At 35.7% G+C, this 20,581-nt stretch overlaps 1 protein-coding gene across 4 annotated transcripts in view; it reads left to right on the top strand.

Annotated features, from left to right (window-relative positions):
* The window catches only part of CNOT2 (CCR4-NOT transcription complex subunit 2), a 116,529-nt gene that overhangs the window by 37,539 nt on the left and 58,409 nt on the right, over positions 1-20,581 (top strand). For 2 of the 4 annotated variants that reach the window (XM_058557633.1, XM_058557634.1), the window contains one exon: positions 6,295-6,437. The exons of 1 other annotated variant lie outside the window; for it this stretch is intronic. In XM_058557633.1, coding sequence (XP_058413616.1) covers positions 6,390-6,437 — 48 coding nt within the window. In that variant the 5' untranslated portion in view covers positions 6,295-6,389. Of the gene's footprint in view, positions 1-6,294; positions 6,438-20,581 lie in introns of those variants that run through there. One more of the 4 variants, XM_058557632.1, reaches the window with a different exon arrangement.

Below are 20,581 nucleotides of genomic sequence, written 5' to 3'. Positions count from 1 at the left end.
TCCCGTCTCCAGTAAAGTATTTTCTAGAGATTTTACTTATGATCAATTGATTTCTTGTTTTGAGAAATCTTTTTCTGAAGGGAGAAAAATTGGGGTTCAGTTAGCATTTATTAGTCTAAATAATGTGATGTGCCGAATTTTTATTAGGCTCTGACTTAGGGAAACACCTAGGATGAAAAAACCTGCTTGTTTTTTTCTTACGTTAATTAAGATGTGGTTTATATTTTTGCTGTTACTGGCTTGTTGTCAGATTTGAAGCTGTTAGAGTGACTAAATCTATTTTAAGGGTTTTACAACACAGAAAAGGTGTAAAATGTGTGTTCTTTACCATTTATACTGGTGTAATTCAGTAATTTATTCTAAAAGCATCTTGAATTTAAGAGAAATTATTGCATGTGAGTAGACACTAGTGATATATGTGTTGCATGAATTATTTTGCATTCTTGAAATTTGTTACCAGTCTATTAAAAAGATTAGAGATATACTTATTTAACTTAGTTACTTGTAGACATTCAATAAAATTTAGAGCTTTTTCAACATTAGCTTTGTTTACATTGTTAAAAAGTCTTTAAAACACCCTTTTATCAAGCTTATCTTTTAAAATATAATTTCAACATACTTACCACCTAGCATTTTGTCAACTTAATTTATTTTCAAGTGACATACAGCACACCAATGAAGTTATCTATTCTGTAACAATCTAAATGATTACTGTATTTAAAGTATTTTATAATTGAAAACACACTGATAACAATAGAGATGCCTAATTTATTTTCAAGTGACATACAGCACACCAATGAAGTTATCTATTCTGTAACAATCTAAATGATTACTGTATTTAAAGTATTTTATAATTGAAAACACACTGATAACAATAGAGATGCCTCTGACTCTAATCCAGTACCACAGTAGTTCATTCTAGCTTGACCTCCTTGCTTATCTGTAATTTCCCTCTCCGACAGTGAGAAACCTGGCTCCTACACCACCGTCTGTTTTACCTGTTTATCTCCAGGGTACATGCATAGCTGTTTCAGAATTATTAACCCATGGCCCTGTGAGGCATCACTTTACCAATTAGAATATGGTGTTTATATAGGGTTCTTTTTTTCTCTTACGTTTCCAGTCAAAACACCGTTTTCCAGAGTTACTTAGGTCAGCACCATTTCCCATACCTCTGTCAGTGTGGCTATTTCATACATTTGTAATACAGTTAGTCTTTTGTCAGGTCTGCATTTCTAACCTCCTGTTTGATTTTTAAAATTTTCATAAATTCAAGTTCACTTTTTATGTCGTGAAGTTCTGTGGATTTTAACACATGCATAGTGTCATGTATCCACCACGCCGGTACCATATGGAATAGTTCCATCACTTTGTTTTCCTGTGTGTCCATCATTACCCCACCCCTCTCCAATGCCCTGGCAACCACTGATCTTCTTTCTGTGCCTGTAGTTTGCCTTTCTAGAATGTCATATGAATGGAAACATAATAGCCTTTTTGGTCTGAGTTCTTTCCCGTAGCAAAATGCATTTGAGTCATCCATGTTGCATGAATTAATAGCTTGTTCTTTTTTATTGTTGAATAGAATTCTATTGTATAGCTGTGCCGTTTTGTTTATCCATTCACCTATCGAAGGACCTCTTCATTGCAGTAAACATTAATGCATAGGTTTTGGTGTGAAAATAAATTTTCAGTTCATTTTGGTAAATACCCAGGCACACAATTGCTGGGTTGTTATGGTAGGTCTGTTTAACTTTGTAAGACTGTCAAACTCTTCCAGAATGGCCGTATTTACCTTCCTTTTTGAAAGATATTTTAGCTGGATTTAGAATTTTTGGCCGATAGTTTTTTTTTTTTTTTTGGCCTTTTCTGTAGTTTAAAAATGTTGATCGACTCGCCTCTGATTTGTGTTGTTTCTGATGAGAAGTCTGCTGTCATTCCTATCTGTGTTTCTCTGTTCTTTTCCCCCACCTGTGGCTGTTTTAAGGTTTCTGTGTCGCTGTTTTTCAGCAATATGACTTTAAAATGATGAGGTGTTTTTTTGTTCTTCTTGGAGGTTGTTGAAGTTGTGAATGTGTGAGTTTATAGTTCTCATCAAATTTAGGAAAAATCTGGCCATTGTTTTCTGTCCTGCTCTCCCACTCTTTCTGGGACACTAGTTACAGTCAGTAATGTTAGGCTGCTTGATATTGCCACACAGTTCACTGTCCCACTTGGTATTGTCTCACAGTTCCTTTTTTCCTAGTCCCTCTCCTGTGCTTAATTTTAGATTTTTTCCTTTGCTATGTCTTTTAAGTTCGTTAAACTTTTCTTCAAAGCATCTAATCCATTGTTAGTCCTATCTAATTTATGTTTAATTACAGATTGAATTTTTATCTCTTGAAGATCAATTTGAGCCTTTTAAAAATCTTTTAACTTTCAAATAATTATAAACTCATAAGAAGATGCAAAAATAGTAGAGGTCTGATATTCCCATCACCTATCTTCTCCAGTGATGTCATCTTGCATAACTATAGCGTATTATTGAAACCAGAAATTGGCACGGTATAACTAATTAGACTACAAATCCAAATCAGATTTTACCTGTTTTTGCATGCGTTCACTTTTTTGTATGTCTTTATCATTCTATGGCATTTTATCAGTGAAGAACCATACAACCATTACCACAAGCAAGATATGAAACTTTTCTGTCACCGTAAAGAAGTTTCTCTGTGTTACCAATTTACTTCTTTTTGATACCTTGCATTTCTGTTACCATGTTCAGGGTTTTCTTTATCTTCTTGAATGTATGGAATATATTAACAATACCTGTTTTAACCTCCTTGTCTACTAATTCTATCATCTCTATCATTGCTTGGTCTATTTCCATTTGTTATATTTTGCCTTGTCATGGGTTGTATTTCCTGCTTCTTTGCATGGCTGATAATTTTTGATTGGATGCCAGACATTTAATTTTACATTACTTAATGCTAGAGTTTGTTATATTAAATATTGTTGGACTTTGTTTTGTGGTATAATTATGGTACTTAGAATTAGTTTGATCCTTTTGAGACTTGGTTTTAAGCTTTGTTAGTGCCGTACCAGAACATCCTTTAGTCTAAAGCCATTGCCAAGGCATTCATTACCTTCTGAACTCTATTCAATACCCCGTGTAGTAAGAGGTCCTACTCTGGTTGATGGGAACATGAGTTCTGGGTATTGTTCTGACTGCTTTTCAGAGGCTTCTTCTCTAGACTCAGTAGTTTTTTCACATGCATGCACGGATCGTTACTCAGCTAAAACCTTGAGGGTAATCTCTCTCCAGATCTATGGAGCTTTGTCTCTGCAACTTCCTTCTTTCCATTTGCCCCACAAATTCTAGCTGCCTTGTGTCTCTCCCAGCTCTGAACTTCTTTTCCTTAACTCAGTGAAATCACTGGGCTCTGATTGGGTTCCACCTCCCCCCTTCCTGTGTTTTGGCCTTGTAACTCTACAGGCACTAGGCCTTACTTTATTTGTTCTTTTCTCTTCATGATCTCTGTCCTGAGATGATGTCCGGTGTCTGAAAATCATTGTTTCATGTATTTTGTCTAGTTTCTTGGTTATTTAAGGTAAGAGGGTAAATATAGTTTATGTTTTTCCACCTTAGAAGGCATCCCTGCCTTAAGAAAATTTCACCGTAATTTTGTAAATATTTGTCTTTTCGAATATTTGTAGGACTTTGTGGGAAAACCAGTGTATAAACTTGAACAAATTTAGGCAGCTAGAGTGCATGTTCTCTCTTGTGCTTGCTCCTTTTCACATGCTCTCTGTCTCACATACATACTCACATCCTCTTTCGTCTATCATGCGTCCTTTTATTCCTAATGTCACGAGTATCGACACAATCTATTACTGAACATTTTTATTTAATACAAGATAGTGGTGACAAATGTTAGCTTTTATGTTCACCAGGAAGAAAAGAGAGTGCCTTCATTCGTTTCTCCTTTTGCTTACTAAAAGGAGATAATGGGGCCGGCCCCGTGGCTTAGCGGTTAAGTGCGCGCGCTCCGCTGCTGGCGGCCTGGGTTCGGATCCTGGGCGCGCACCGACGCACTGCTTCTCTGGCCACGCTGAGGCTGCGTCCCACATACAGCAACTAGAAGGATGTGCAGTTATGACATACAACTATCTACTGGGGCTGTGGGGGGTGGAGGAAGGAGATAATGATTCTTAGTTAATAGTTCAATATAGAATATTGATTCCTATATTGGTTAGAGCATGTAGTGGCTATTGATTGAAACCATACGCTATGAAATACTTGACGTTATCCCAAGAGGGGGGAACAAAAACAAGTTTTCCCTTTGTACTAAAATTCATAGTACTCTGAAGTTAATATGTTTTTTTAATCTGGTAAATTTACAGACTAAATATTAACTTTTATTTTTAATTAAGGTATTATTTAGCATATAAAGCTGTATTTATCTTTTTTATATAATTAGATTATGCTGTTTAAAATTGCCTTTCCTTATTTTAGATTTCTAACGTATCTTTTGATGAAACTAGTATTATTTGAAGATAATGCATGAACTTTAATTTAAACATAACCTATTTAAGAAGAGAGACATTCTTATTTTATAAGAAAAATCTGAAATTTTGCACTATTATCCATTGAATTCAGAGTTGCCCGGAATACATTAAGAGTAAGGCAAGTACTGTTTTAAAGCCTATTAATAAAACACTAACATTAAAATAGGGTTAATTTTGTTTAGAGGATGTGTAATAAAATAGTTTTGCTCTCATTTTGTGACAGTTGTGAAAATTTAAGTTGGAGCTGAATGTGTGTCACTTAACTATTCTTGGACATCCAATTCACTTGATAATTTTCCCTTATGAATAACCTAATTCCTTGCTACGTGGTAACGATTACATTTATAGTAGTAAATATACTCACAATTTAAAAAATGTTTCTCCTTTGTTATTTTTGAGAGAGGCATACTTAATTCCAGTGGTACATACAAATTTGGTAATGAGCAATTACATTTTTGCCATAAAGCCAGGGATCTTGAAGTATTTCAGCCAAATATATACAATGTAAGATGGTAAAAATCAAGTAAAAGTATAGTACCCACTAACTTTGTGATCAAACATAAAACAGAAGCCAGAATATAGGTATTCATTACGTGGTTTCTTTTTAAAACTTTAATAATATTAAATATTTATTAAATATTTTCCTTGAAAATGTTTTCTGCCCTTCTGATTAGATTGCTTATTAGATGTAATCCTTGTGTAAGTGCGTGTTTGTTGATTTTTAAAAAATTGATTTATACTTCTTATAAATTTGAATTAGATATTTTTTTCTTTCCCCAAGTAAATTTCATATGTTAAATACTTGCTCTAGATTTAAATATTTTTAGTATTTAGCAACTATAATTAGTTCAGTAGGTATAGTTACTCCTTCCCTAGGGTAAACATTTTACTAAAACTTAGGTGAGAGACATTTGTCTTGAAAACGTACATTTTCAAATTTGTAGATACCACTTTTGAGTTTTTGATCTCTCATTTTCAATTTACATTTTTGAGTTAGCATCTCTAGCAACTGTCACCTCTGCTTCAATGATTTTTTTGTGAGGTGCACAATGCCTGGTCATTTTGGGTTTATCTCTGTCCAAGTTAAGAAATGAGCCCCATTATTTTTCTGCCCTAATATTAAAAAACAAATCCTATTAGAACATGCATGAAATTGGAGGACTGGTGGGCAAAGGCGTCCAGAAAGTTGACATTTGTTGCTACTCTTCGTAGGAGTAAATTTTAATAGAAGATTGAGTTAAGTTTGCATCTATTAATCATCCTAAGAATATGTGATATATTCCCATCTTATGGCATATGAATAAATCTCATAAACTGAATGAATAGCAGCTGTAAGCATTTGGAGGAAAGAGATTTGAAATTAAATGACGTGACTCTGAATTAATTAGATATTTCTGAGACTAACAGGACAATATTTATTTAAAAGAAAAAACATGTCAGTTGAGGGTTGAACTTTTTTGTCCACTCCATTTTTATTCACTATAAGTTTCTTCGTTGTGTGTGAGGTCTGGCAAGCAGTTTTAATTGGAGAGAGTAGAAGTGGGTGGGAAGAGTTTCTCATATTTAACCATTTCTATCTCAAAGTATGTTTGCCAATCTAGCCTTCCCTAGATGGTTAAGAGGAAAATCAGTTAGGATGTCAAAAAAGTATTTTGTTTTCTTTTCTGTGTATCATATTGGATATTTTTGCTACTGTTCATATATTTACGTGTTAGTAATTTTGACGGCTTTTGGATAATTCCACTCTAGAGGGAGAACTGGTGGGCGGTCCTTCCTGTGACACGACCCTTGAGTGACAGTTCTATTTGATTGCCTCCAGTACTGTGAGGACAGGACACGACTCTATGGTGAGGACTGATGGACATACATTATCTGAGAAAAGAAACTACCAGGTAAGACTAATTTTTTCTTTTTTCTCTATTGGTCATATAGCTACATTGAACTGTTTAATGTGTTGTATTAAACTGGAGCCAGTGGATTGGATACACCTCAATTTGAAAAGTTTGCATTATAATTTAAAATATATGTATTGGGTTTGACAGTTGAAATAGTTGGGAACATTTTTCAAAATAAAGCATGCTTATAATAAATGTATATTCTTTTAGTGTCAAAACAAATTTTCTGGGGTATATATATGCCAAACTTAGATTTTCTGATACACAGTTTATGACTTCATGTCTTGATTCAGATTTAGTATTCCATAAAACAAAGTGTTGATTGCTTTTATACATATTATTCCTGGAAGACTAAACCTAAAGTCTTAAACTAGGTTCAGGGTAATAGAACATCATAGAAATGTAGACAAAGTTGGCTAGAATATAGAAGAAATGAAAATCCCAGGGTGCTCAGAGACCCACATTCTATTGAATTTGTCCTTAACTTGCTGTCTTTATAATGCTGGATTCTTGTTTTCTTATTTAAGTTGGTTAATAATATCCATCCTCTATGTAGTGTGTAAGGATGCTGAAAGGATAGTTGAAGTGTAATATTCCTGTTTCTTTCTGAGCTTTTAAAAGAAGGTGAATTTTAAAGATAGCGCTATTAAATAGTGGCTTTTTAAAAACAAACATGACATTTGAATTTAATTTTTTCAAAGAAAATCTGCTTTATTCATTTGATTATAATTCATTATCAAGTTATGTAGTGATTCACAATGCAGAGTAGTTCAAAGCTCTAGTAGGAATAAGCTTCAGGCTTCCTGCACAGATGCATATCCAGCCTCCTTCTCCCTCTTCCACCCACTAGTTTCGTTCTCTCTAGGCTGTGAAGGCAGCTAGTGTGATAGGAGCAGCTTTGGTTAACTAACCATTTATCTGCTAATCATTTATTTTAGCCCAGTTAATCTTTTCTTTTCTCAAATTGGAAAAGTGAACAGTGGAGAAAATTGTAAAGGGGTGTTCGTAGTGTAATAGCCAGAGCTTTGATGATAAGACATAGGTTCTGGTTTGAGCACTGTCCCTGATAAAAAATAATGTCATGTTTAACCTTTCTGGAGTTGCACCTAACTTGGTGTCTGGAATTTCTTGCCAAATCTTTATGATACGCGGAGTCAGTTCTCCCTGTAACCTTTTCTGTTCTGAGTTGTCATGAACTTGACCAGCATGGCCTTTGCTAATTATTTAGACGTGCTACAGCTCCTCCTGCCTTACAACCACTTCCAACTACCTTGACTCATAAGATTTGTGTGTGTGTGAGGAAGACCAGCCCTGAGCTAACATCGGATGCCAGTCCTCCTCTTTTTTTTTGGTGAGGAAGACTGGTCCTGGGCTAACATCCGTGCCCATCTTCCTCTACTTTATATGGGATGCTGCCACAGCATGGCTTAACAAGTGGTGCGTTGGTGCACGCCCAGGATCTGAACCAATGAACCCTAGGCCGGCACAGTGGAGCGCGTGCACTTAACCGCTTGCGCCACCGGGCTGGCCCTGACTTATAAGATTTTTATTGGTCACACCGCTTGGGCTGTTGTATCTTTTGATAGGTTCTGCTACATTATTTCAAGAATATTGTGATTCTAGGTTATGTGATTTTTCAGTGCTCGTAATCCAGTTTGTAAAGTGTAAGTATGGAACTTTTGTATGATGACACAGTGTGGTTAATTTACTTCATGGAATCATATTATAGAATTCTGAAATTTACACTTAAAGGAATAAAACAAGATTATATTTTTCACATGAAAAGATTTCCTAATTCTTGCTTATTCAACTCTAAAAATACTCAGTTGTTCCAGTCACATTATTTACAAATAATCCAGGTTTTTGAGCTTACCTGAAAAATGCCTTCTTGGTTAGGATTTTTCTGGCTGAAAATATTTTCCCTTTTCTCTCTTTTGTTTTTACTTAGTGACACTTAATACATGTTGAAATGTCCTTGGAAACAGTTGTTTAAATCTCCATTGTAAAATTATTTTATTTTTGAAGCCTCTTCTGAGAAGTGCATGTATAGAAATATAATTTCCTGTCTGATATTATGATGAATATATTAAGAGCGTATGGGAAATTCAAAGGAATATTAAATAAATCACATTTGTATTTGTAGCACTAAGAGTTTGTATATGCTGAAATTAAATGATTTGGATGTTTAAAAATTCCATTTTGGAGGAATTTTGTTTTTCATGGATAAACTGAGATTTCTTTGTGTCCATGTTTATACTCATTTTAATTTATCTTTGAAGGCTTTTGTTTTTGGAAGGCACTTGATGTCTTATGGTGATCTTTAAGCATCCTGATAATAATAGGCTAATATTCTAGAGTTTAATAAGGAGGATAGTATTAATCCAATTCTCATTTCCTTATAGACCTGATTAAAGCCTTAGGAATTTAGTTTAGGAAGGTACATTCCCTCAGCTTTGTGCTAAAAGCTAGTGCCTTTCATGGGTGTTGGTTGAAGTATTGATTTTTTTACTGGTATATACTTTGTGTGTTTCATTTCTTACTATAAGCCCAGTTAAGCTTTTAGAGTTTGAATAGAGTAGTTGAAGTTTATTTGCATAGGTAGACTGGTATACTAATTCAGGTAAGATAATTTAGTTATTTAAATGGTTCATAGTTCTCTTTTTGGGGAAGGATTGTCAAGGTTTTTCTAAGGAAATGTAACTCCAGTTTTTTGCTAGAATTTTCTTTCCTCTAATTTACAGTAATTTACTCCAGCTTATGAGCATGTGTAGATCTCACCATATTAATTACCAATTTCACTCCTTGGTGGTGTTCCCTCTTACATAATAAGCCAACCACTAAACAGCTGCAGTGTCTCTCCACCTCCTGAGCCCACAGGCTCTTAGCTTTCCGTGTCTATCCCCTGACTCCCTCTAGTGAGTCTTTCCATTTACTACACAACGGCTTTCAGTGTCCCTCCACTTTTACACTTTAAACCTTTACTTGTTTTAGTTCCTCTTCATGTAATGCTTCGGCTTTCTTCACATGATTCAAGAATTAGGTGTGAATACTTGTAGGAGCCACTCTCTGATGGGCTCAGTGTTCCTTTCTCTGCTTTCATAGCCTTTGTGCATACTACTAGTTTAGTGTTTACCTTAATACGTTGTAGTTATCTGTTTATTTGTCCTTGTCCTTGTCTTCCTGTAGATGTGTGCTGTCCAAAACTGTAGGCACCAGCCAGAAGTGCCTATTTAAATTCATTTAAATTAAATAAAATTAAAAATTTAGTCTCTTAGTCACAGTAGCCACATTTCAAACGCTCAATAGCTACATGCTGTTCATGGTGACCATATTGAATTGTGCCGATGAAGAACTCTTCCCTCATTGCAGAAAATTGTATTGGACAGTGCTACTGTGTTATAAGCTTCTTGACAACTGGAACCCTATCTATTTGGTACTGCCAGTACCTAGCATGGTTCCCAGTACATAATAGGTATTCAATGCATGTTGTTCTAATAAAAATTAAATAAAACTAATAAATATTAATTTAAAAAACAAATGAAAACTAATTTAAAAAATTTCATTAAAGTGAAAGAAGTGAAAGGAAGAAATTGCAGAGTGTACTGGGTAACATACTACCAATATTTCCAAGATTTTTAGATGTTAGTCTGAATGGAACTTTTTAATATGAGGTCATTGATCACATCATTTGCTGACTAGTTCAATATGTTATCTATAAACTGGATCTAATGCATCTCAGTCCGTATGTTCCTGAAGGATACCTCATGATCTAAAATGCTGCATTAACTTTGTGGAATATAGCGTGTCAGAGAACTATGGCAGCGATTGTATTGCCATTCCACCCCCCCATTAAATATTTTTTATATTTTTTTAAATCACAGAAGTGATAGATGCTCATCGCAAAAACTTTGAAGAAAAATACGGAAATGTTTAAATAGAACATGAAAGTTTACCATTGCAACTGTACTCTTAACAGTTTAGTGTGTATCTTTTTAGATCTTTTCTGGTGATTATTAAGGTGCAAAAGTGATTTGTTGTCTTTGTTTTTAAGAAATATGCATTTTTCTGCAGCATGCATATTGTACTTAATGGAGTTATTTCCATGTCCCATCATTCCCCTGCCTCCTTCCCCAGAAGTAACCGCTAGTTTGAATTTTGTGTTGCATTCTTTTTATTTTTATATTTTACTACATATGTGTGTTTCAGTTTATGTAGGCACATCATTTTTTTATGTATTGTGTAGTAATTTTTTGGGAGGTGGAACCCTATATTCCATTATTTCGAATAGGAAAAAAAATAATTTCCAGGTCATCCAAAACTGTAAAGAATTTCCCAGATACTGCTAAAACACTCAACACCTATCCGATAACTCACCAAGGGTTTCTGCATAATATAAAGCATTTAAAACACAAGTTAACTAATTATTTAACACATACAAATGCATCAGTAGTTATGTTTCCATTCAGTATGCAAGAGAATTATATAGTACTGTGTACAAATTACATTTTTTTCTTTTGTACTGCAATAAAAATGTAAATAAGAAGTGAGGTACCTGTTTCTTTTCTTCTAAGTTATACATTATTGAAAATTTTTATCCTTTCTGCTGTCAGGATGCCACTTACAACTGATGGATCTTGAGTCATAGTTCTAACATTATTATGTAATGTTATAAGCTTATAACCTTCTGTTGATACCTTAGTATGATTAAAAACAACAACAGCATGTAAGCATCTTAGAATCTGTGATACTTAAAGTATGTTAAAGATACATAATGAATATAAAGAACACTTAATAAAATAAAATGAACAACAATTTAAAAAAAATGTTTACTTAGCAATTCAAGAGTTGTCAGAGTGGATCTGGTGCCTTGAGCCGAAAGCTGGAGGCTTTAGTCATTGTTGCTGTTTTGGTGTTGAGTTAAGGTGAACAAGAGTGAGCCCAGGAAGGAATTAGTTCAGAAATAAATGCCTGAAACCAACAAACTGCTTCACAGTTTACTCTTCTTTGCTCTTGAAACTCTTGGAAACAAGTGGCTGTGACCTATTGTCTGTAGCCAGAGATGAGGCAAGAAGATAGAAAAAGCTCACACTGGAAAACTAGGTCCCCTTCACTTGTGGTTCTACAACTCCTGCTAACATGAGGTTGCTCTTTTTTTTTTTTTAATTGATGATTTTGTTTGTTTGTTTGTTTATTTTTTTTTGTGAGGAGATCAGCCCTGTGCTAACATCTGCCAATCCTCCTCTTTTTTTGCCGAGGAAGACTGGCCCTGGGCTAACGTCCGTGCCCATCTTCCTCTGCTTTACACGGGACGCCACCACAGCATGGCTCGCCAAGCAGTGCGTCGGTGCGCGCCCGGGATCCGAACCAGCGATCCCCGGGCCCCCGCAGCGGAACACGTGCACTTAACCGCTTGCACCACTGGGCGGACCCATGAGGTTGTTCTTTTTTTTTTAATAATTTTATTTACTTATTTATTTTTTTTTCCCCCAAAGCCCCAGTAGATAGTTGTATGTCATAGCTGCACATCCTTCTAGTTGCTGTATGTGGGACGTGGCCTCAGCATGGCCGGAGAAGCGCCGGTGCGCACCTGGGATCCGAACCCGGGTCGCCAGCAGCGGAGCGCACGCACTTAACCGCTAAGCCGCAGGGCCGGCCCTTATAATTACTCTTTTGAATGTGATGCCCCTGCTCATGTCATGATCACATTCTCAGCAACACAAGTCATTTTGACTCCATGACCTATGTGTCATTCGTAGCTCCCCTTTCTCTTCTTCCTCTGACCAAGCAAGAACATCAAGTTAAATGAATTCCCAAGTTCCTCGTTGGTTGGCTCGTTATTACATGATGCTAACTAACAATGTTAGCTTTTCTTTGAATGCATTATATAGTCTGATACGTTTTTCGCTCATCTCCTGAAATCACCAAATGAGGTGACGTTTGTTTTCCAAAAAGCAAATTTCACCAAGGTACATGGTTTATGACACCCTTAGTGTCTTGGTAATTTTTTCACAGTGCCCCAAGCCAAAAGAAATACTAACAGCTCTGTTAAATTAAGTACTTAGGTCCAAGCCACTAATAGTAGTAATTCACATGATTATCTGACAGATATTACTGTTTCCCCAAGAAGATTTAAAATATCTGCCGACGCCCCTGTGTGTTCATTGTGGTTCTCCTGTTGAGAACTTAGGCCCTAGGCTTTTACACATGCAACACTGTGTTCTCTTTCAGAAAAATATTGTACATTTAAGTAATTTGCCTCAATCATGAATATGGAATGTATTCATCATTAACTAGAAAGTTAAAACGTTAGTGCAAAAATTTCTGTGAATCAAAGAAAATATAAAAGTAAGCAAAGTTATATATATATATTTTTTTTTGTGAGGAAGATCAGCCCTGAGCTAACATCCATGCCAATCCTCCTCTTTTTTGCTGAGGAAGACTGGCCCTGGGCTAACATCCGTGCCCATCTTCCTCCACTTTTTTATATGGGACGCCGCCACAGCATGGCCTGACAAGTAGTGTCAGTGCGAGCCCGGGATGCAAACCCGGGCTGCCAGCAGCAGAGCGTGCACACTTAACCACTATGCCACGAGGCGGGCCCCCAAAGTTATTTTTAAAATTATAATATTAGGTCTTGCTTAGATTCTGGGATGATTGCACCGATGGTGGCAGCTTAGTTTTTTTATTTTTCTGAATTCCCACATAAAAATAGAACAACTAGATGGCAAAACCAAACTTGGTGATAAGGTATCCCCATAAACCCAAAATATAAGCAGGTGATAACTAACAAAAAGACCTATATTTATTAGTTTTCGTGCATAGGAAAGTAGAGAGAAGCATTGGGGGATCTGGACCTTAGAGTAGAAGCACCTCAAAGTGGTGAACAGCCAATTTGAAAGCTGTAGTGTGGTTAGCCAATCTGAAATTGGGAGAAGTTTTGCCCACTTTGTTGGACCAGCATAAGGGACCTGTACTGAAGCCCACAGTGGCTTGAGCTACCTCTTTAAACTCTCAGGACTGACACACCACTGCTCTCTTCCAGGACCTGCTGAGGAGTTGTTTCTGGGAGTGGCATCAAAATTGAGGGGGATAGGACAACAGAGACAGAGAAAAGAGAAGGTCCAGATAAAAGTGGGAGAGGGGAACAGAGCCAGAAAATCTCAGAAAACAAGCAATTGTATTTTGAAACACTATATGAAAACAACAGATGAGGGAGCTTTATGAAGTTAGAAAAGTTTTCTGACCCAAGCCATATTCTCAAAATTTAGGAAAATTAAATTCACAAAAGGTCTTCCAGGATATATTTAGGGAGTGTTTGTACCAATTTTGAGTCCCATCAGCTGTGTTCATATGGATCTGACATTTGATAATGTCAAATTAAATTTTTTTTTTGAATTTATTGAGGTTGTGTTTGAGACATTTTTCCCTATTGAAATGAAATAAATGAAGATATTCTCCTATATCTTTTAAATGATTTTTCATTTTGTCTTTCATACTTAAATTTAATCCATCTGAAATTGATTTTTGTATATGGTGTGAGTTAGGAGTACAGTTTCTTTTCCTCAGTATATAGATATAATCAGTTGTTAGCATCATATATTGATTTGGGGGTGCCTTCCTCAACTAATCAGCAGTGCTAATTCTATTGTAAATCAAGTTTCTCTATATTCATGGATCTGTTTCTTATATTTTTATTCTGTTACTTTGATGTGTTTGTCTATGCCTGTACCAGTATCACATTTTTTTTAACTACTGTAGCTTGGTATTATTAAATCTTCATGTCTGTCTGTCCACCTTGGTCTTCATGAGTTGTCTTTACTTTCTTGGCTTTTGTTCAATGACACATTTAGAATTAAAAAAAAAAAAAGGTATTTTTATAAGTGGAATTGCATTGACTTTATTTTTGTTTGGGGAAGAATTGGGATGTTTATAATATTCTTCCTCTCCTTGAATTCATATATTGAGGTCTTCTGTATTTTCTCTCAATAAAATTTTACGTTTTTTTTTGTTCATAATGGACTTACACAAATCTTTAGTCAGATTTATGCATAAGTATTTTTTTGTTGCCTTTTTTTTGGTAAGTGGTATTTTTAAAATTATATTTTATAGGTGTTACTGTTTTATTGATGTACAGTTGACTTTTTAAATTGATTATTGTATTCATTAATGTTGCTAAACTTTTTTATTCTTATAATTAATCTGTAAGTTCTTTGGCGGTTCTCATGTAATAAACATAGCATCTGGAAATTACAGTTTTGATACTTCCTTTGTAATTTTTATAACTTGCATATCTTTTCTGAACTCACTAGTACTTCTGATACAATGTCTAATAGAAGTGTAAATAGAAATCTTTCTCTTCTTACTTGTCTTACAAGCTTTAAGTTGTCACCAGCAAGTAGGATGTTTGATGCAGAATTTTCTTTTTGTAGATAGTATGCTTTATCAAAGTAAAGAAATTATTCATAATGCTGCATTCTTAAATATTTTTCTCTGCAGCACCTTTTTCATTCTTAAGGCTGTTTACTGTGTGCCTTTCCCCTTTATTTGTCAGTCTTTCTAGAGATTTGTCCATTTTTACTAGGTATCAACTTTTAGTTTCATTTGGTTATTTTTTTAACTTATTTTTTGTTTTATATTCATCAGTTTATGCTTTTAATTTCTTTTTACTTTTTAGAGTGTTTTACTGTTCTTTAATGATAAGTGTTTGTAATTTTCCAAACGTGAAGTTTTTCTAGTTCTCTTTCTGTTGCTGATTTCTCATGTAACTCCCCTGTAGCTAGAGATTGTGGTCACTATGATACCAATTATTTGTTTATGTACTTGAACACCAAAAATGCAAATTGACCAATTGGTGGATGTATTGCTCTGTTTCTTTCCATTAGATCAAGTTTGTTAATCTTGTTGTCTTTATCTTCTGTACCCACAGATTTACTGTTATTATTCACATACTACCATTATTCATTCCTTTGTTTAGATTTGGATTCCACTATACCCTCCTTTATTTCTTTAATCATTGTATACATTCTCATGTTTAACATGTGGTAAATCCAGCAATTGGAAGTAGTCATAGATCATTCTAATGTCTTTTGTGTCTGCTGGTTCTCACTTAATGCCATCTTGTTTCTGTGTGTGTGTTTGTGTGGGTGTGGGTGTGGGTGTGTGGGTGAGGGGGAGAGAGAGAGGGAGAGAGGGAGAAAGAGAGGGAGAGAGAGAGTGTGTGAAGTTTACCATTCCATGTTTCCTAGAACTCTGTGGGAATTCTTTGAGCACTAGGTGGAAGGACATTTTTCCCAAGGGGATTTGCATTTGCTTTTGTCAGTGCCTAAGACAGAACCAATCCAGGACCAACCAAAAATAAAATGTTGGCTTGAGGTTGCAGTCCACACAGGTAATGCGAATTTGGGCTGGTTTATGGCTGTAGATTCTCAGAAGAGATTTCCATTACCTCCTTCTGCTTAGCATCAAAATCAAGACCATCACTAGGTCTTCTAATCGCTTTTCTATCTTGGGCAGATTCCCCTTTCGGGATATAAGCTTGTGGCTTTTTTGAATTCCAGCTTTTACTTTGTTTTTCGGTGCTGGATTTCTCTCCTTCCCTCCCAAGCTCAGCAATTCATTTAAAAATAAAAATGTAATCTCTGTGTTAGTTTTCACTGATATTTTGTTTACAGTGTATTCCCATCTGAGAATAATGCCTGGCGTGGGCTCAGTTAATATTTGTTGATTAGCTGAATTAATATTTAATGGAGCATTTTTAGTTGTTTTTGAGTGGAGCATTCTGTTTTATTATCTGCCATAGTACCAGAAGTATATATCTTAATTATTCTCTAGATCTCAGCTGAAATTTCACTTGTGAAGGGAAGCATTTCCTACTTAGACCTCTGTTATGTAGTCTCATTGTTCATTTAATTGGGGGAGAGGGATAGTCATTAGTGTTATTTCTGCTTTTTATCATCATCCATAACTGAAAACATTTGGTGATTCTTTTTCTTCCCATTCTTTCCTTCTTCTTTCTATCCCTTCTCTTCCCTTCCTTTTTTCTCTTTTCCCTTGTTTTTCTTCCCTCTCTCCCTTGCCTGCCTCCTTCCTTCCTCACTTCCTTTTCTTTCCTTTCCTTCCTTCTTTCTTTATAGTATCATTTTCCTTCTACCTGAAGGACTTTTTTTAAAAAAAAAAAAAAGTACACTTTTTTTCAATGCTTTTTTTTTTTACGTGTTGTAGCATAGGCAAAATTATTTAAAGTCTGTCAATTTTTAGTTAAGGAGTTTCACATGTGATTTCTTCCCCTGCTTATCACCTAGTTCCTCCAAAGTTTGAGTCATAATCTTCAAGGTAGCCTTTTTGAGAAGAACTTTTGCTGAAACCACAGTTGTCTTATCAGTCCACAGTTCTTTTACTTGGGCTTCTTTGATCTCCACTTGAATATGGACATACTTATGACATACTTACCCACCTATAATCTTTGGGATCCACTCTCTTCAAGTAATTTACGTCAGGGCCACTTTTAGGGTGAGAGTAGATCCATCTGCCTGGTTTTCAATTTCACACACCCTCTAAACATGAATAAATTCAAAGCATATTCACTCCTAAGCTATTACACCCTAGAATAGTATAGATCTTTGGGATATACCAATATTCAAGATTTTAAAAGTTTGACTATTTGATCCCTCATACTTTTAGTATCTCTGTCTTTTACTTCTTCCTTTCCCGCAGATCTAACAAATAGCTCTGTGAGTCTTGAAGCGTTTCCAATGACACGGGTCTATGCCCTGTTGGCATAGACTTCAACTAAAAAACATTTTTGTAATGTACTTCTGATGGTGGTGAATTCTTTTAGGTTTTGTGTATCTGAAAAAGTCTTTATTTCAGTTTCATTTTTGAAAGATTTTTGCTGGATATGAAATTCAAAGTTGACAGTTTTTTGTTTTCGTGCTTTAAAGATTTTGCTCCACTGTCTTCTGGCTTAGATCATTTCTGACAAGAAGTCTACTGACATTCTTATCTTTGGTCCTCTTTACATAATGTAACTGTTTCTCTCTGGCTACTATTAAGATTTTTTTTTTGTCCTTGGTTTTATACATTTTGATTACAATGTATCTTGGTATAATTTTCTTCATGACTCTTGTGCTTGATATTTATTGAGCCTCTTGAATTTGTGTGTTTATAGTTTTTATCAAATTTGGGAATTTTTTAATCCATTATTTAAAAAAATATTTATTCTGCCCCTGTTCTACTTTGAGGACTCCAATTACACATGTATTAGGTCGCCTGAAGTTGTCCCCACAGCTTAGTGATGCTCTGTTTATTTTTTTTAATTTCTTTTTTCTTTCCATGTTTTATTTAGGATAGTTTTTTGTTGCTGTTTTCAGGCTCACTAATCTTTTCTGCATCATGCCAATTATTCTACCTTTCAAATACAAAATGTAGCTATAATACCTTTTAATGTCATTGTCTATTAATCCGATCATCTATGTCATTTCTGGGTTTGTCTGTTGATTATTGGATTTTTTCCTCTCCGTTATGTGTTTTATTTTACTGCTTCTTTCATGCCTGGTAATTTTTGCTTGGATGCCAGTGCTTGGAAATTTTAGCTGTTCAGTGCTATGTATTTTTTATATTTCTGTTAATTTTCTTGGGGACACAATTAAGTTATTTAGAAGCTGTTTGAGCCTTTGAGACTTCTTTTTTTTTTAATTTTAAGTTTTGTTACACAAAACTGCATTAGCCTTTAGTCTAGGGCTAATTTTCCCTAACTAGAAGCTGTACTCTTCTGAGTACTCTCCCCAGTGCCCTGTGGGGACAGCTCTGTATGAGCTCTGGAGATTGTTCCCACTCTCTCTTTTCTGAGCCTCTGGTAGTTTCTTCACATACGTTTGCTGATCAATGTTTAACTGAAGACTCAAGAGGGACCGTATCCAGATCTCTAGAACTCTTTTCTCTTTGTAGCTCTCTCCTCTCTGGTACTCTGGCTTCTCACTCGAGCTGCCTTGGTCTACCCAAACTCTGAGCTACACTTCCTCAAGTGGCAGAGATGGCTGGGCTCCCCCAGGCCTCCCCCTCCCTGCTCCGCAGCCTGGAGACTTCTCCAGTCCATTGGCTGGGCAGCTGTAGGGCTCATTTCAGTTCTTTCTCTCCTCTCAGGGATCATTGTGTTGCACTGCCTGATGTTCTTTGTTTGAAAACCATTGTTTAATCTATTTTGCCCATTTTTTAAGTGGTTTCATGTGAGGTGGAAGGGAGTCCTGACTATGCCATCTTGGTTGAAAGTAGAAGTACTAAGATTTCATTTTTAAAAAATTTTATTTTGGTTGAGAAGATGCATGGAAAATCATTCCTGATACAGAGAGTAAGCTTTTGTGTCAGTATTCAGTCAGGGCTTGAATACTTTCTGTTGTGTAAGACACTAGGTGGTGTGCAATACACAGAAATGTCAGACCTGTTCTCAGCTCTTAGGTCATTTGGAAAGAAACATAAAACAGTACACTTGAGTAAATAAATTCCAGTTCATGTGTGGAGTCATTATAGCCGTGATTCTCTTTTACCCAAAGCAAAAAATTGGACCATTTCCCTCGAATTCCCTCCTTCAAGATTCCCTAGAGTCTAATAGACCCATAAATACAGTAGCCACGTATCTTTTCAGCTGAGGTAATAATTTTACTGCAAAATTCTGTGTTCTGTAGCATAGAATAGTATATTATCTCTTTATTGTTTAATCTGGATCAGTAAATTAAAGACATTATAGTACATGTGCTAATGAAAATAGGAAGGTATTTCTTTAAGGAAAAAGAAAAGTAAAGATCTTTCCTATTTAGAACCAGAAATGCTGAGAGAGACTGTGTGGGGCATATGAAATTTTAAACGTTTTCTTCTCCTGGGATAAAGGCAATGTAATAAAGCTGAAAGAAAGTGATTGGTAGAGTGAAGGACCCTGATTTTGAGACATTATTTTTCACTTGCTACCTTTATCACTTTGGGCCAGTTATGTAAAGTCTTTGACACTATTCGTATTTAAGAGTGAGATCTTTAAAAGATGATTGGTTTATTTGTAGAGCATCTCAGTTAACCAAGATAGTACAGAAGAAATGAAGGAAGAGCACTATTATAACATCACAGTATCAGGTCCCGCAGGCAGTGCCACGGATGAATGCTGTAATTAGTGGGCAGAAGTTTAAGGACAAACAGGTATTTGCATACTCTCCAAGTACTTCTTTCAAAACATTTATTGTTTAAAAAGAGAAAATAGTAATTTACAGTGGAGAAAACTGGCAGATGCACCAGCTTAACCAAGATCAAAGTTAAGATCACCTGTTATGAGACATACTGACATCACATGCGCCTCTGTAGTGATGTGGCTTTAGAAATGCATAACCTCCATCATGTAGTCCTGAGAAAACAACAGGCACACCCAAATTGTAGGACATTTTACAGTGCAGTTACATCAGTGTGACTGATGCCATCAGTGTTGTGAAATACAAGGAAAGCCTGGGGAATAGGCCGAGGTTGCAGAAGACTAGGGAGATGTAAAACACAGTGTAATGTGGATCCCGGGATAGAACAGGACGTTTGTGGGAAACTGGTCAAATCCATATAAAGTTGTTGAGTTAATAGCTAATTTCTCAGTTTTGAACTTGTACTGTGGTTATATAAGATGTTACCACTAGGGGAAGGTGGAGTATATGGGAACTCGACTGTTTTTTGCAACTCTTCTGTGAGTCTAAAATTATTTCCAAGTAACAAGTTTTTTAAAAACGGTAACAGCATTTGTGGACGGAGGTTGTTAAAATGTAGTTGAGTTAGCTTTTTCTCATTGGAGAGAGCCTCATTTTGATAGTGTTTGACATTCCTTTCTCTGGAGCAATTCAGTTTTTCCACAGAAAACATATAGTTTCAAGGTAGGGTAGAGGGGTGGTTTTTACATCTGATTTGTGGCGTTCTGTAAGCAGGTTAAGGAAAGAAAGCTGAGGATCCCACAGTTCAGAATGTAGGTCTTCATGTCAATTGTCAAGCCCAGTCCTCACCCCTCACCCACCTTTTGGCTAAGTTCCAAATTTGGAGCCTATCCACTTGAGTTTTTCTGGAGAATAAATCTTTGGTATCTTTTTGGGATTGCAGGGGCTGAGTATTGTCCATGATCACTGTGA

This window comes from Diceros bicornis, chromosome 17 (genome assembly GCF_020826845.1).
Source record: "Diceros bicornis minor isolate mBicDic1 chromosome 17, mDicBic1.mat.cur, whole genome shotgun sequence".
NCBI lineage: Eukaryota > Metazoa > Chordata > Mammalia > Perissodactyla > Rhinocerotidae > Diceros > Diceros bicornis.
The sequence above is the reverse complement of the archived record's forward strand: the minus strand, read 5'-3'. Positions and strand labels throughout refer to the sequence as shown.